The sequence below is a fragment of the Salvelinus namaycush genome, chromosome 18 (assembly GCF_016432855.1).
Source record: "Salvelinus namaycush isolate Seneca chromosome 18, SaNama_1.0, whole genome shotgun sequence".
NCBI classification, from domain to species: domain Eukaryota; kingdom Metazoa; phylum Chordata; class Actinopteri; order Salmoniformes; family Salmonidae; genus Salvelinus; species Salvelinus namaycush.
The window spans coordinates 11,808,501-11,825,687 of record NC_052324.1 but is presented as its reverse complement, the minus strand read 5'-3'; the positions used below and the strand labels follow the sequence as shown (position 1 = coordinate 11,825,687).

The 17,187-nt window shown below is 43.8% G+C and overlaps 1 protein-coding gene across 1 annotated transcript in view; it reads left to right on the top strand.

The window, feature by feature from the left end:
- Positions 1-2,924: 2,924 nt before the first annotated feature.
- LOC120063084 (vacuolar protein sorting-associated protein 13A-like) overlaps positions 2,925-17,187 on the top strand; it is a 53,223-nt gene continuing 38,960 nt past the window's right edge. Inside the window, exons 1-30 of the mRNA XM_039013222.1 lie at positions 2,925-3,094; positions 6,026-6,069; positions 6,182-6,224; positions 6,355-6,450; positions 6,604-6,705; positions 6,872-6,981; positions 7,081-7,140; positions 7,340-7,399; positions 7,513-7,593; positions 7,712-7,766; positions 7,997-8,124; positions 8,523-8,629; positions 8,870-9,041; positions 9,796-9,858; positions 10,129-10,264; positions 11,855-11,949; positions 12,078-12,220; positions 12,549-12,750; positions 12,911-13,025; positions 13,315-13,451; positions 13,757-13,889; positions 14,100-14,217; positions 14,335-14,479; positions 14,620-14,704; positions 14,819-14,997; positions 15,151-15,307; positions 15,890-15,969; positions 16,108-16,167; positions 16,310-16,489; positions 16,877-16,976. Of these exons, the coding sequence (XP_038869150.1) occupies positions 2,995-3,094; positions 6,026-6,069; positions 6,182-6,224; positions 6,355-6,450; positions 6,604-6,705; positions 6,872-6,981; positions 7,081-7,140; positions 7,340-7,399; positions 7,513-7,593; positions 7,712-7,766; positions 7,997-8,124; positions 8,523-8,629; positions 8,870-9,041; positions 9,796-9,858; positions 10,129-10,264; positions 11,855-11,949; positions 12,078-12,220; positions 12,549-12,750; positions 12,911-13,025; positions 13,315-13,451; positions 13,757-13,889; positions 14,100-14,217; positions 14,335-14,479; positions 14,620-14,704; positions 14,819-14,997; positions 15,151-15,307; positions 15,890-15,969; positions 16,108-16,167; positions 16,310-16,489; positions 16,877-16,976 (3,286 nt within the window). The 5' untranslated portion in view covers positions 2,925-2,994. The remainder of the gene's footprint in view (positions 3,095-6,025; positions 6,070-6,181; positions 6,225-6,354; positions 6,451-6,603; positions 6,706-6,871; positions 6,982-7,080; positions 7,141-7,339; positions 7,400-7,512; positions 7,594-7,711; positions 7,767-7,996; positions 8,125-8,522; positions 8,630-8,869; positions 9,042-9,795; positions 9,859-10,128; positions 10,265-11,854; positions 11,950-12,077; positions 12,221-12,548; positions 12,751-12,910; positions 13,026-13,314; positions 13,452-13,756; positions 13,890-14,099; positions 14,218-14,334; positions 14,480-14,619; positions 14,705-14,818; positions 14,998-15,150; positions 15,308-15,889; positions 15,970-16,107; positions 16,168-16,309; positions 16,490-16,876; positions 16,977-17,187) is intronic.

The following is a 17,187-nucleotide window of genomic DNA, read 5'->3' as shown; positions in this document are numbered from 1 at the left end:
CACACACACACACACACACACACACACACACACACACACACACACACACACACACACACACACACACACACACACATGCAATAACATACGCACTATACATACACATGGATTTAGTACTGTAGATATGTGGTAGTGGTGGAGTAGGGGCCTGAAGGCCCACAGTGTGTTGTGAAATCTGTGAATGTATTGTAACGTTTTAAAATGGTATAAACTGCCTTCATTTTGGTGGACCCCAGGAAGAGTAGCTGCTGCTTTGGCAGCAGATAATGGGGATCCATAAAAAATAAAAATAGAAAGGATATTTTCCACAAATGATTTCCGCGGGAGTGAGCACATGCGGCTGGCTATATGTGCTGAGCAGTTAAAAATCCTTAAGAGTATATTGACGCACCCGTGCATGAATCTAAGTAACATAATAAGAAAATCCCCATCAAAATCCGTCAGTTTGAGCCCACATTAATTCTCTTAACCTGCCACGTTAATTTTCCTAACCTGCTACGTTTATTCTCCTAACCTGCCATGTTAATTCTATTAACCTGCCTAACCGGGTTCAGCTAAAATGCTACAAGGAAGCAGGAGGTAGCCATGCAAAACAGTCTTGAGTGGCAACAGATCTCCCCAATTGGCTGTTAGGTTTCGACGTTCGACACACCCACTGGTGTTGATCCTCCCACTTGTTTCGCAACGCCCACTTTCAGAGAATGATGAAGGCCTCTAGTGGCCACCATGTTTCCACCATTTTAAAGTGGTGAAAGTATTCAACTTGGTCGGGATTCCTATGGGTTGTAGCCACTGAGGTATAATAAGAACTGGAGACTGCATCCAAGATGTCCAACTGTTGTTTTCAAGCTTATCTACTTACGTTTGCATATGCCGATTCGTGGACCGTCTATGTCCGAGTTGCATCCGATTTATATGAACCAACATCACATGCGCACTAGCACTCAGTGTGCACCGGGAGCAGCAGCGACATCATCAGGTCAACCAAAAACATGGTAGACATTGGATGAATATAAACATTTTATATCTTCGTTGTGAGTGATGAAAAACTAAATTGGCCTCAGCGACAATTATTTGAGTGATTCAGTGGATGTTTTGTGCACAATGGTGATGTCTAAAAAGTCTTACGAGGAATTTTCTAGTCTGATTTCTCTATGTGGCCGTCTACGGAAATTGTCTTTCTGGGCCGTGCATCAGTTAAACTGCAGTACCGAAGCAAACCTGTAGGAGAAGTCGAAACCATGCTTCTGGGCCGGAACACTGGGCCCTTGGTTGTAGCCTCATGCCTCAATCACACCGACAGTGTTTTGCATTTTGGTTCACCAGAAGTACATTCATTTCCAATGAAACGCTGCGTTTGCCTTGCAGCATTGAGTTGCAGATGCAGTTGCAGTGCGTTCTGTGTGGTGCATTTGTAACAGTTGTTAAAATACTGTGAATTTCAACAGGTTCATATATTAATATAGCATGTTGATTTGTTATTATGCATGCCTGCATCCTGGGAAATAGGGGAGCGCATACTTACCCTTTGCCCTGTGTGCTCGTGCTCAAATCATTTTAATGCACTAGGAGAGTTAGGCACACTTTTTCTGTCATGTTCAGGAAAGTTAGATTCCTTTAAGTACAGAGTCATGAATAATGTTGTATATTTAGAGTTTACTCATAAGTGGATGGTATTGTAAAGATGCTATTGTAATTGTACTTGTTAGGATGATATTAACATTCTGAATTCAACATGTGGTTACTAGCTAGCTAAGGTACTGTATGTGTTATTGTAGCTATTGTGTATTGTGCGTCTATGTTGTAGAGAGAAGCGACGATTGGCAGAACATATTTGTTTTCTACAAATGTTTTGCCTTTTCTTTTGGATGCAGGGATGTGGTTTTATCTATGTAAAATGAGAATTGTGTTGATGCATTATAAGGAGAGGCTGTTCTCACTTTTGTATTCTAAAATAATTTTGATGCACTTGGAGAGAGGCAACGTTTGGCAGAACATATTTGTGCTCTACAAATGTTTTGTCTTTTCTTTTGGATGCAGGAGAGTGAACTCTGATACATTAAAGCAACCTGATCTCCGAAGTCCACGGCTTTAGTCTTAATCAATCACACACAACGCTGAGCTGCAGCGGTGCAGTACTTTTGTTGCACATATATCCAGATGATGCTTCATACCATTTTGCGCAATTTCACTGTAGATGTATCAAGGTATCAATGGCGCTGCCCATGCTGTCACAGACTTATAATGGCACAGACATAAAGACGAGTCCTCTATCTATCTATATAAGTTACCCATAATTGGGCCATGGCTAGAATGGATCCAGATTTTGTCAAATTAACTCAAAAGTTGAAACGTTTTTCATTTTATCTAAACCTTTCCTAATTTAATTATCCTAACCTGATATGTTAATTCTCATAAACTGCTACGAACCGACAACTCTGATCGATCCACCTACAACACTCGCTAAGTATGCAGCATCGTCTGGATGTGTGCAACACAAGTTCAACATTCAATTTCTGCTACAGCTTGACAGAAATGGTAGCAGAAGGTGTATGTTGAAATTTTGGTGCACACATGTCCAGATGATGCCGCCTGAGAACCATTTTGCACAAAATACTGTAGGTGTGACCTAGGCGTGACGTTAATTTTACGAAAGCTGCAACCTTTCTAACCATGACCACAAATTTCTACCTGTTCACCACTAATTAGGGCCCCCTGTGAATCATGGACCATAATTATGGTTCCTATTCTGTCACGGACTGTAACGCTAATCTACTATCTTTGGCAAGAGGAATAGGAACCTTGCATTGGATACTCCAAAGAGAATAATCTATTGACGCAACCACATGGGGTCAAGACCGTCCATGTGACCGAGCGTCGTTGGATATTTCAAGAAACAGGACCAGCCAGCTGTCATTATTAGCGAAAGGCGAGCGAGTTAAGCGTTAAAACGGAATGTAAACATGGTGACCGAGAGGTGAACGAAACAGCAACATGGTCTTCGAAAGCGTGGTGGTAGATGTCCTAAACAGGTTTTTAGGGGATTACGTTGTAAACCTTGACAGCTCACAACTCAAGCTCGGGATTTGGGGAGGTAACGATTATGTGTTATGGTTAGCTTCCTTGCTAGCCACCCTAGCTAGTTAGCTTAACGTCAGTTCAGAAACCTGCAGCTGTCATGATTGTCATAGATGTTAGCATTAGACAATGCTGCTGTGCTTGTTTGCTGGGGGCAGGTTTACTAGTTAGCTAGCTATTACAGTACTTGCTTATTTGTTAGCAAGGTTTTGTAGTCAACTGGCTAACTACAGTATATTAGTTTGCTAGCTAGCTGTTAAGCCAGCTAGCTAGCTAAATTGGATAACGTTAGCTTGACTCTGCCAGCTAATCTAATTAGATAGCTACACTGTATACACAAAAGTATGTGGACACCCCATAAAATGAGTGGATTCGGCTATTTCAGCCACACCCTTTGCTGACAGGTGTATAAAATAGAGCACACAACTATGCAATCTACATAGACATATACGTTGGCAGTTGAATGGCCTTAGTGAAGAGCTCAGTGACTTTCAACCTTTCCAACGAGTCAGTTTGCAAAATTTCTGCCCTGCTAGAGCTGCCCCGGTCAACTGTAAGTGCTCTTATTGTGAAGGGTAAATGTCTCGGAGCAACAATCAAATCAAATGTTATTTGTCACGTACACATGGTTAGCAGATGTTATTGCGAGGGTAGCGAAATTCTTGTGCTTCAAGTCCTGACCGCAGTAATATCTAACAAGTAATCTAACAATTCCACAACACCTACCTAATACAAATCTATGGGATGGAATAGGAATATATGGATGAGCGATGACCGAACAGCATAGGCAAGATAGTATAAAATACAGTATATACATATGATATGAGTAATGAAAGATATGTAGAAATTATTAAAGTGGCAATATTAAATCACGATGACTGGTTGGTGACCACTGGCCTAAACAGTATCTAGGCATATTTCATTTTTAGAAAGATATGATACTTGGAGAAAATGTATTGTAAGTCCAACGCCTGACATCTTGCCAACAGACGAAGCACAAAATTGTCTACTGATAGTCTTCACAGAGCCTGCATATCTGGGCACATGATAACATACTGCGCCGCTTGCTAATATTTGCTTTGAATGGAAAATGTACAGTGGAATTAGGCTAAGTTATTTGTCAGCTTAGACTAGGCCATATGTTTCCAACATCAGGTTACTATGCATTTTATTAGTGAAATAATCTGAGTGTACAAAACATTAAACACCTTCCTAATATTGAGTTGCACCCCCTCCCCTTTTTCCCTCAATTCGTCGGTGCATGGACTCTACAAGGTGTCGAAAGCATTCCACAGGGATGCTGACCCATGTTGATTCCAATGCTTCCCACAGTTGTGTCAAGTTGGCAGGATGTCCATTGGGTAGTGGACCATTCTTGATACACACATGAAACTGTTGAGCGTTTAAACATAAAAAATAAAAAAACAGCGTTGCAGTTCTTGACACAAACCGGTGTGCCTGGCACCTACTACCATATCATGTTCAGTGGCAATTAAATATTTTCTTTCCCGTTAACCCTCTGAATGGCACACATGCACAATCCATGTCTCAATTGTCTAAAGGCTTAACAATCCTTCTTTTAACCTGTCTCCTCCCCTTCATGTACACTGATTTGAAGTGGATTTAACAAGTGACATCCATAAGGGATCATAGCTTTTACCTGTCATGGAAAGAGCAGGTGTTCATAATGTTTTGTACACTGTATATTCATGTATCAGTGCTTATTGAATAATTTTAAAGGTCAACTGCCTCTTAGAACAAACTTATCTGGTTTTAAGCAGCCAATGTGGCATTGGTATAAGTCAAACATTAATTATAGTGTCAAAATTGCGTGTAAATAGGATCATTTTGGTCAGTCAGTCACTTCCAAAACTGAGTTACTGGAGGTTTGGGTATGGATTACAATGGTGCACACTAACAGAAGAGAGAGCGCAATCAGCACAGCTGCTTATCAGCTGTGTGAGTTCTATCCAATCATAAGTCAGAACCTCCAGACAGTGAGACAGATCTGACCATTATGCAGCGCCTCAGACTTGTTTACATAAGACAACGAGTCGCCTATGTTAAAATAACCCTTGGCCTTAGCCCTTTGAGTGGCTACTTACTCATGTGTTTGATAGTGTCAATCACTTGAGTCTGCCACTTTTTGAATTGAGACGACCATTGACAGTTGTCCCAACTGCAACTTATTAATTTTACAAAACACATTCGCGACCTGTTTTGTAACATGATTCCCTATGAAACACTGCCAGACAGATACGCACTCTGGTAATAGTGAGAAAGTTGTACAAAACACACTGAAGTACACACATGGCCAGTGACTTGATAAGCTGATTGTGGCCTGACTGCTCAATGTGCCTGCTAGCTACTACCTGCTAGCTTCTTTGACAAACACAGAGTTGGAATTTACCTAGCTAGCAAGTGGTTTGGGGCACTGATAAACGTGTAGCTTGTGCTTTATTTACGATAGATTGACAGCATGTTATTGTTCTAAGAATTCAGTCCTGAGCGCACAGCCAGACTTTCCCGACTCAATAGACTGTATTCAGTTGTTCATGGAAATGTTTTAACTTGAGAAATACTGCACCAAGTAACTTAGCTAGATGTAAAATTGCGCGACTAAGACCTCCTCGGCAAAAACGTCCGTGAATGACATGTTTCTCGATTTATCGTGACTATTTTAAGGAAGTAAATTTTGAGGAAGTGGCTGTTGTTGCTACGGTGACTCAGGAGGGGCAAACAACAGTACCACAGTACCTGCCAGGGTATGATATGCAAACATAACACACCTACATCAAACCACACCCCCCCCAAGAATTAGACAACGCTCGTTTGGCTTCAGTCATGGCCGCTAGCATTAGCGAGTAATCTTCAAAACGAGGCCAAATCAGCAAGTGCAGTCGCCCTTTAAACAAATCTTTTTTTTCTTCTTTTTTTTTTTCTCTAGGTGATGCAGTGCTCAGAAATCTTGAAATAAAGGAAAATGCCTTGGTATGTTTGACATGAATGGCTAGGCTTACTACTAAACGTATCCGTGGTTAAATGTTAATTATGTAGGTAGATTCACATTGTATTGTGCTGAATATTGTTGTTCTTGTTTCAGAGTCAACTTGACATTCCTTTTAAAGTAAGAGCAGGGCATATAGGTAAGATTTGTCCGATGACTCTCAAACCAACACCTCCTACCATTACCATACATTCACTGTTATAATTCCTCTCTATCTTTCTCACTCTTCAACCTTTTTCCTATTAACTGTGTGTGTGTGGTTCTGTCAGGACGCTTGGAGTTGAAGATTCCATGGAAGAATCTGTACACCCAGTCAGTGGAAGCCACACTGGATGGAGTCTACCTACTCATCGTGCCCACAGCCAGTAAGAAACCTAGCTGTAGCGTGTGTGTGTGTGTGTGTGTGTGTGTGTGTGTGTGTGTGTGTGTGTGTGTGTGTGTGTGTGTGTGTGTGTGTGTGTGTGTGTGTGTGTGTGTGTGTGTGTGTGTGTGTGGTTTTTAATGTTTGCGTGTTTCAGGTATAAAGTATGATGCAGAGAAGGAGGAGAAACAGCTCCAGGAGGCTCGTCAGAGGGAGCTGCAGAGGATCGAAGAGACCAAACAGAAAGCAGCAGAACAAGGTCAGAGTTCATGTGTCTGTCTGTGAGTCATGCTTTCATTACATCTTCAAACCGCTCTTAAATAGATGTTATAATGTCATTGAGTTGCAGCGCTGGCATCGGGCTAAAACAGACTCAGGACTGTGACCTGAACGCATGTACTGTAATGTGTTATTTGGTTCCACAGAAAACCCTGCACTTGAGAAGCAGGACACCTTTGTGGAGAAACTTGTGACGCAGGTGATCAAGAACCTTCAAGTGAAGATCTCCAACATCCACGTCCGCTATGAGGATGATGTGTGTATTCTACCCAGTGTGCTACAGTTGTATTACAACATTTTAAATGAGTGTATTATTCCTGTATTTCATTACTGTACGCTTCTCTCACTCTCTCAGGTCACCAACCCCAATTGCCCCTTTTCATTTGGAGTGTCACTGCAGAACCTCAGCCTTCAGGTAATGCGTGAGGCCCCGACCTCGTGAAATCGGTCATTCATTGGAGATGATATACAAGCTCAATTACAGTGGTTCAATTTAGTTAAGGTCTGGATGTGGGATATGAGATCTTTGTTGTGGTCAGGTTTATGATCTGTTTCTGGTCTGACCCTGAATCCATATCACGTAACGTCTCAACCCCATAACTGTGACCCCACAGACGGCAGATGAGAATTGGATGCCTTGTCTCCTGGATGAGAAAGCCAAGCTGTTTTTCAAGGTAGTCAGTCCACGGCAATTGATATACTGTACGAGTTTTACAACAGTTATGACACTGTTCTATTGTCTACAGCATTCTAAGCTGTTTTCTGTTATGCTTTTTCCTCTCCTCAGCTTGTCCAGTTGGACAATCTCTTTGCTTACTGGAATGTGAACTCGATGCTGTACTCCAATCACATGCCAGATGAGGCCCTGGTGAGTCACAGTGCCATCATTCAGTGCCGTCGCGGAGCGGCGGGTCCCTTAAGTGAGTGATTATGTCTATCAATGAGGTCTAACGAGGCATCTCTTCCTGTCTGTCGCATTTCCACAGCGATGCCTTCAGGACAGCATCCCGGGGGGTTCCACTCCCATCAACCACGATTTCAGTGAGTGTCACCCAGTCGATATAGGGGTGTGACATCCTTCACGTCTGGATCAGAGTCTTGATAGTAATGTTGTCACCCACCTGATACAGGGAATAAAATCTCAAGTCAGTGTAGTCGTTGGAGTTTTTATTGTAATTGAAGATATCTGCTCATTACGATGGCCCACAGTGGAATTGTTGATTAATTCTGTATCATATTAATAACCTTATTTCCCTGTCCATTGGTGGCAGTTTTTCGTCCGATAACGGCCGATGCGAAGCTGCGCATGAACCCCCGGTCAGATGTGGACTTCTCCTCTCCCAAGGTGGACCTGGTGGTCAACCTAAGAGAGGTGGCCGTGGAGCTCAACAGACCACAGGTGATGGAGGGAGATATGAGAGAGAGAAAGATGCAACATTTTAATCGAGCAAAAGAGCACAGGAAAGTACCATAAAAATAATTTAAATCTGCAGCCTGATTTAATTAGGAACATTTCTTCAACAATGTGCATAGTAAGGAGGATGACTGTTATTTAACCACAGTGAAGTAAACTGATGCATGCCATTCACACAATCAGAACTCGCATTGGATTATATACCATCCCGTCTATTTGAAATGTTACAGTATTTAATTTTTTTTGCACGATCTGTGCTCTCTTGCATGATGAGCGTTGCCCAGAGTTAGAATTTCGACACATTTTTAAAGTCACTGTCTTATTGTTTTCCCCCTCTGTGCTTCTCGATGACCCCTGAACTCTCACCCCTTCCTTCTCTCCAGTACATCAGCATTCTGGAGCTCCTGGGGTCAGTGGATATGATGTCACGCAACCTGCCCTACAGGAAATACCGGCCGCAAGTCCACGTGCACACCAACGCCTATCTATGGTCAGCTCTCACACTTTTTCTTTTACTTACAATTCTTTCCTCTACTAAAAAATTGTCACAACGACAAAAATGTTGGTTATTGTTGATGTTTAGATAGTGAATGCATTTGATTGATTGTGTTGTTGTTTCATGCCATCCAGTATAAGATTATGAGATACATTTCCTTCAATCGATTTGAGCTATCGTGATGTACACGTGCTGGTTCCGTTGTGACTGTCACTGCTTGTGTATGTCATCCAGGTGGCAGTATGTGATTACAGGCATCATGGAGGTGGACGTGAAGCCGCGGCTGCACATGTGGTCGTGGCAGCACATCCGCTGCCACCGGCAGACAGTCAAGCAGTACAGAGAGCTCTACAAGGCCAAGATCACCAGCAAGAAGCCCACTGAGAAGCAGCTCAGGGAGCTGGAGGTGTGTAGAGATCAGGGCGATGTTCATTAGGCACCAAATGGAAGACAATGAACTGAAACAGGGAAGGACTACCTGGGCATTAAGAAACACTCATTAACATTTTCCGTTTTGAAAAGTTTTCTGTTGCGTTCCCTAATGAGTGCAACCCAGACCTGAGTTCAAATGGTTTTCATTTCAAAACTTGAGCAGTGCTTGATTGAGCCTGCCTGTCTGTAATGGGAACAGTGGCATAGTCCTCAACGTGCATACTCTGCCCATCTGGCACAGCAGCCAGGCTCAATCAAGTGCTCAAACTATTTGAAAGGAAAGAAAATGCTATTTGAACCCAGGTGTGGAGATTGAGAAGGGCCTAGTTCTGAGTTGCATCCCCAGTCTTTGTATCTACTCTGCTGCATTGATTGATGATGGACATTAAAGGTATACTCAGCGACATGACGTAGATGCAGAAAGTAAACCGCATAGTGGTCAATTTTCGCAACAACTAAGAGCGTTGAAGCACAACGCTCTTCTCCACTGTTTTGGTCCCCTACCTACCAAGCTGTAACAGCGTGACGCGAACCTGTGCACACAGATACTGTGTGTGTGTGACTGTGAGAGCGAAGTCTTGCATCTCGCTCATCTCAGTATCTGCGGTGCTGCTCGTGGCAATGTCATTTTGCTGAGTCTACCTTTTAAAGTAATTGATGGATTCCCATAACGGTCAGGGAACTGTTTTAATGGACCAGTCGATCCGTCTTTCTTGCCGTGTGCCCAGGAGCCTGAGCGGACTCTGGATATTTTTAACATCACTCTGGCCAGGCAGCAAGCTGAGATGGAGGTACGGATTGAGCAATCTGTTGAATTATCCCTAACGAACTATCCATCTTCTCTGTATGTACTGTACTCAGTTTTGTCTGTCTACTAACTAATTTGTTCAAAATGGCAGAAAAGCATGACTGAAATGACCCTACTCAGTCACACTGCTGTAGCGTAACCACCAGTGCATCACCTGGTCAGTGGTCACAGTGGAACTAACAGTGGTTCTAGCTAGTGGTTGAGGCTGAAGTGTTATGTATAGACTGTGACTGGCGCTGGTCGGTTGTTCCAGGCAAGCAAAGCGGGTCTGCGTATCTTCCGTCCGGGGGTGAAGGTGGAGGAGGAGGAATCTCAGGGCTGGTTGGGCTGGATGTGGTCCGGCTGGTCAGGAGACGGTGGCGCCGAGGCCAAGGAGGTCAAGACCGGAGGTGAGATCGCCCGCGTAGCCAATCACCATGCTCCATTTTGTACATCCAGTGCCTTGAGAAAGTATTAACACCCCATGACTTTTTCCACAATTATTTACAGCCCGAATTTAAAATTGATACATTTTTTTTTTTTTTTTTTTCTACAAACAATACCTCATAATGTCAGAGTGGAATTATGTTTGTTTTTTTAATTACAAAATGAAAAGCTGGAAGGTCTTGATTCAGTAAGTATTCAAACCTGTTGTTATGTCAAGCCTATATACGTTCAGCAGTAAAAATGTTCTTAACAAGTCACGTAATAAGTTGTATGGAGTCACTCTGTGTGCAATAATAGTGTTTAACATTGTTTTTAATGACTACTTCATCTCTGTACCCCACACATACAATTATCTGTACGGTCCCTCAGTCGAGCAGTGAATTTCAAACACACATTCTACCATAAAGACCAGGGAGGTTATCCAATACCTCACAAAGAAGGGCACCTATTGGTAGATTAAAAAATAAAAGCAGTCATTGAATATCCCTTTGAGCATGGTGAAGTTATTAATTACACTTTGAATGGTGTATCAATGCTAAAGGTGCTTCTATAAAGTTTTGACTCGGGGGTGTGAACACAGTACTTATGTAAATTAGATATTTTCATTTTTCATTTTCATGAAATAAAAATATGTTTTCACTTTGTCATTATGGGGTATTGTGTGTAGATGAGTGAGAGAAAACAAATCAATTTAATCCATTTTGAATTCAGGCTGTAACAAAACAAAATGTGGAATAAGTCAAGGGGTCCGACTCCACCCCCAATGATAATGCAAAGAGCACCGGGCCAATCATTCAGCCGGTCATCAGTGTGTCATGAGCATGCCAATGCGCTGCAGTTACTATTTTTGATGAACAGTGTTCTTCAGTCCTGGTCCTGGGGAACCATGGGGTGTGTAACTAGGGCTGACACAATTACTGTGTAACTGACCGTTATCGATGAAAATAAAATAACCGTTAAACGAAATCTAGTGGATTAGTTGAGTCAATGGTGTTGATGTTGGGCTGGAGGTTAAAACCTGCAGACCCTGTGAGTCTCCAGAACCAGCATGAAAGAACACTGGACAAAAATTATTCCAATTGTGCATTTAACCTGTCCTGTCCCACCCTTATGAAGTATTGAATCACGTTGATGACCAGGTTCTCAAGATGATGGTTTTGGACCAAAGATGTTCATGTATATCTGTAGCGTTTCCACCGCCATTTCTCGCATCATTTATTTTACAGACACAAAAAGAGAGCGCGAACAAATGATCTGTCGGCATTTTATGAACTTCCTGTTTCTATCACAGGTGTCGTGATTTTTTTTTCTTCTCCGTACGATATGACTTTACTCGCATAGAAAATGTGGATGGGAATGTGGTTGACTTTGATTTAACCGTGCACTTGGAACCGCATTTTGCACTCTGTATTACCTTTTTGTGAAGTTGATTTGAAATAATCTTGATAAGGTGCTCCTGATGTTTTAATGCTGTTATTGTAAATAATAAGACACATTTCCACATTGCATGGAGATTGACGTGTTTTTTTTTTTTGTCTTATAATTATCCTTAGCTTTTGACGAGCTTATGACTTCTGCTGAGAAGGCCAAACTCTACACCGCCATCGACTACAGTGAGATAGCTGTCAATCATAACCTGCCAAAGAACGTGAGTTGCTACTGTATATTCCCACACACTGTAGGGCAGTATCACAATCCCTTGCGTCTTCAAAAAGAAAGAAAGATAATCCAGGACACTGAACAGTCTCCCTTTTCTCTCTGGTCTTGTTTGTGCAGTTTGAGGATATGAAGATTAATTTCCACATGGAGAGGATGTCTGTCTCAATGAAAGACAACAAGGACCAGAATGAAATCCTCAAACTCACAGTTGAAGATCTGAAATCCATGCTGACCCAGAGGCCTGGAGCACAAGCCATTAAGTAAGTACAGTATGCCCTCTGGGGTGTGTTCCCTAAGGTGAAACCTTTAGAACGTTGCAGATAGATATTAATAGAACTGACATGATGCCCAATTCTACTTGACATACCGGTAACGCTTTACGCTTCTGAACAAACCCTGTATTTAAATACTTTCCCCTTTCTTCCCTGCTCTGTTTTAGTGCTTTATCAATGGTATGCACTATATTTGGCATGTCATTATCTCTTTTTCTCTGCTTTTCCCGCTTTCTTCCCCCTCTCTCTCTTCCTCTGCCTCCACTCTCTCCCCACTTCTTTCTGCCCTTGGTTCTGATGCGGTATTTCCTCTCAGGCTGTCGGCCCAGCTCAGTCTGTTTGAGGTGACAGGACTAGCCAGTAACCGGCCGGCACCCACATTGCTGTCGTCAAGGAAGGCTGCCACGGTAACGGGGACCCCCTTGTTGGACATCCTGTTTGAGACCAACCCTCTGGACGAGAGCGCTGATCAGCGGCTCCGTGTCGAGTCCCAGCCTCTGGAGATCATCTATGATGCTGTGAGTTTGTTTGTGCATTTTTGTGTGTGTGTCCTGTGTACATAATTGTTTTCCAGTCGTTCCTCGGTTCAATCAGGCATGTTAGAACGAAAGTCTGCTCCTCCTGTTTTTGTGTGTGTGTGTGTGTAACAACATGGATACCTGTCTCTCTCTCCGGCAGGTGACGGTGAACAGCATGTCTGCGTTCTTCTCGCCGCCTGATGACCTCCAGCTGGACGAGCTGACCAACGCCACGCTCATGAAGCTGGAGCAGTTCCGAGACCGCACCTCCACAGGTCAGAGCCCCGCCTCTAGCTCTGACTGACAGGCCACACTCGCACTCCTGGCCTGTCACAAGAAACACGGCACTGATAGATTTTTTGACGTGTGCCGCAGACCCAAACATAGAGATCTATTCTAATTTGCCTTTCTATGGACATTTTACTCTGATTCATCAGACAGGATTACAAGCCTTTGACCTCAATCTCCACTCCATACTTCCTACTGGCACGCCTCCCTCCCGTTTCGTATCCATATGTAAGAACATGTTGAAGTATGCCCTCCGTTCTATGTCGTTGTCTGCAGGACTGATGTACGTGATTGAGACCCAGAAGGTTCTGGATCTGAACGTCAACCTCATGGCCTCCTACGTAATCGTTCCCCAAACCGGCTTCTACGACTCTACCCAGAACCTCATGCTGTTGGACCTGGGTCACTTCAAGGTAAGTCACTTCAACGTGCTCAGTGCGAGTGGTCGGTTCGAGACGATGTATGGAGAAGTTGAGAATTATGATCGAGCACACTTGGCTTTGTCTTTTTTCTCCTTCTTGTGAGTCACTAAATTCACCTGAAAAATGGGACACTGGAGGTAACACATTAACAGTTGTCTTCAACACAATTTGACCACAGAGAAGGATCCACTTGCCTGACTGTTTTAATTGACTTGCCCCAGGCAACCGTTAATGTCAATCCCTGCCTAATGAACAGGACCTCACCCAGGTGTTATGGCATTGTCTTGTGTTATCAGGTGTCTAGTCTGAGCAGAGAGGGGCTGCCGCAGCTCTCTGTGGGGAGAAGTACTATAGAGGACATTATGTCCCGAGCCTACGACAGCTTCGATGTCCAACTCAGCAGCCTACAGTTCCTCTACAGCAAACCAGGTACGCACGCCGCCGGACGAAGGCACACACACGCAAACTCGCGTATGGGGAGAGACACACACACACAATTATCGGAAGGTTTGCTGCCTAAATCGTCACGTGACGCAACTACGCAGGGAATACATTTTGTGTAGCTTATTGTGTTCTTGCGTTGGGTAATTAGGTAGACTATAAATGAGGCTTAACGGCGCCAGTGGTTGTTGTGTTTAGATGGGGACTGGAAGAAAGCCCGTAAGCTGAGGCAGTCGGCCCTCCACATCCTGGAGCCTGTCGACGTCAAGGTGGTGTTCAGCAGAGCCATGGTGGTCACAGATTCCCGCATGCCCAAGTAAGAGGGAAAGGTGGGGGTGCGGGTTGGTGTGATGGACAGTCAGCCACTGTGTAATGGTGTTTGTCAAACAACTGGTCAGATGAATGATATGAATAAAGTGTGTGTGTGTGTCAGGTTTAAAATCTCCGGGGAGCTGCCCCTCCTGTCTCTGAGGATCTCTGATGATAAGGTGCGGGGCGTGCTGGAGCTGATCGACAGCATCCCGCTGCCAGAGAGCAAGCCGGCCCCGCGCAGCACCAACGCTCACTCAACATCCAAGGTACTAACTCTACTGGGCCTCTATCTCTGCCTGTCTGTAGGTTGACTCTGTCTGTAGTGTCTGTTGGGTTTGTGTGTAGATAGACAAGCCAATAGAAATCTATGTGCGGCGTGTAATCTCCGCTTGTGTTTATGACGTAGGCTTTAAAGCAGTCGTACACCCCTCAGCTAACCCCCAGGAAACCAACCATGGCTGAACTGCGCAATTCCCTGATATGGGAATCAGGTGAGAGACATGCACACACACATATACAGCCCTGTGTACACATTACAAATGGATGTATGTACTTTAATACGCATACACACAGTGTGGCAATTACACGTGTGTGTGTGTGTGCAGGCTCAGAGGAGGACCTGTTCTACGATGCTCCCAGCTCTCCTATAGGAGACCGTCCGTTCTTCCCCGACAACATGCCCAGCCCCCTGCAGCGCTCCGACTCGGTCAAGAGGAGAGGTCTGGTCAAGAAAGACCCTAAGAAGAACATGACCGAGTTCCTCATGACGTTTGAGATCAGCAAAGTATGGTTAAAACTCATCTACATCTGTGTGTGTGAGAGAGAGTACCTAAACACTTCATTTAGTTGCGTTCACTCTGATCGCTAGTATAGGAGTGCGTGTGTGTGCGTGCATGAACCTGAACCTCCTCTCCCTTCTTCTTCTTCTGCTGTCTAGCTGTCCGTTCAGCTGTGTCGTCTGTCTGGAGGCGAGGAGGTCACAGTGTTGCACCTGGACATTGAGGGGCTGGGCACCGAGTTGAAGCTACGTACCTTCGACATGACATCCTACACGTTCCTACGAGAGATCTGCCTGGAGTGCCCCGAGTACATGGGTCAGTGAGGGATTGGCTGGTAGAGCTGTCAACTGAGGCAGAAATTCACAATCGGGGAAAATATTTTTTATCTAATTTTGGACACATTGATGTAAAAATGTAAATGTTGAAGTGAGCGATATGCACCTTTCGCTACAGCCTTAGATATCCACAGCAGCTCTGACGTTAGGGGAGACGCCAGAAAGGTAGTTCAAACTTGAATGTGTCTGTTTTCTGGAGGTGTTCTTTATATGCCATTGAAACCAGCGTTTCTCTCCTGTTCTATTGGTTTTCAAATCAACTTCATTTCGTTGTCCAATGCATTCAAAGGGACTTTGTTCGCAAACCATTATAGTCGCGTCTTTAGATCACCCCTCTTTCTACGCTTTTTACATAGATTTTCATCTCTGTCACCTGGTGCTTTCAGAACTGTGTTTTTCCTGCGATTGCATTTTTTGAAACACTAGCAGGACTGTGAAGACATTTGTATATATCTATCATACGATTAAACATTGTTATGTTGTTGGTAGTTGTATGTGTGTGGCATGTCTGCAGACGTGCATATGTGTGATATGCTTTTTCTGGTTTTGTAAACGTGTCCAGATTCAGAGGAGAAGAAAGTGCACCTGATCACCACTCTAGACAACACAGAGGATGACCTCCTCACATTGGAGTACACTAAGGTACACACACACACACACACACACACACACACACACACACAGTGAACACTTCCAACAGTCAACATTGGATGAAGAATGCAAGACGACAATGTAGATTTAACAGTAGAGCAGGTCTAATAGCATCAGTGTCTCTTTCAGGCTGATAAGAATGGGCCAGAATTCAAGTCTGAGTACAAGAACACTGAACAATCAGTTAAGGTAATGTCTTGCAATACAGTACAGTACAACTGTGTTAACCCGCAGTTGGAATTTCAACATGTTGATTTGAGCTCACTTCTCTGCGTAGTTGTATTAGTGTGTGTTCATAGTGAAGGTGGTATGTCTGTGTGTGACGTCTCAGGTGAACTTCTCGTCTCTGGACATACACCTGCACACGGAGGCTCTGCTCAATGCCATGAACTTCCTGATCAGTCTCCTCCCCCCGACCAAGGAGGTGGCGCCCAGCCAGGAGGAGCTGCCCACCATCCCCGAGGAGGACGAGGGAGAAGGGGAGGAAGGCGAGAAGAAAGAGGGATCGGCCGTGGCAAAAAAAACTTGTAACTATCCGTTTCATGGAATCGATTCTGCTTACTGGAACTTAGACTTCTCCGCGTTTTGATATTGATTTACAATTTCATGATTCAAGGTAGTTGAAAGTGGAAGAGACATCGGTTAGGTCGTATACTTTCTATATGTTTGTTGCATGTGGAGATATTGAGTAGACGCGTGTTCTCCTAATACGTAGATTAGCTAGCTAAACCAAATGTACATTTCCATGCCATTTGTATGGACCAGTGGACATTAGATGTATTCTGATGCACCAACAAAGTCCTCTTCACATCGATGGATCTTTGAAATTCTGACAACAGAGCAGCTCTTTCATAAATGTCTCTCTGCCCCCTTCTCCTTAGCTTCTAAGAAGTCAAAGTTTGAGGATGTGGTGAATTTGCACATCCGAGCCGATCTCAACTGTCTGAAGGTTTTCATCCGAGGCCAGAGCCACAGGATAGCGGAGATCCGCATCGAGGGTAAAGGCCGCCTCACACACGACAAGTCCCCGCCTGCAACACACGTCCACAGCATAAAGTCAACAGCTACATGCATGACTTATGATGGCCTCTGCATCAAATATCAAAATGATGTGTGATGTGTTGACAGGACGTGTTCACACACACACACACACATGATAATGATGCTAGTGCCACCTTGTGGTAGACATAAATAAACCACTGATGATAG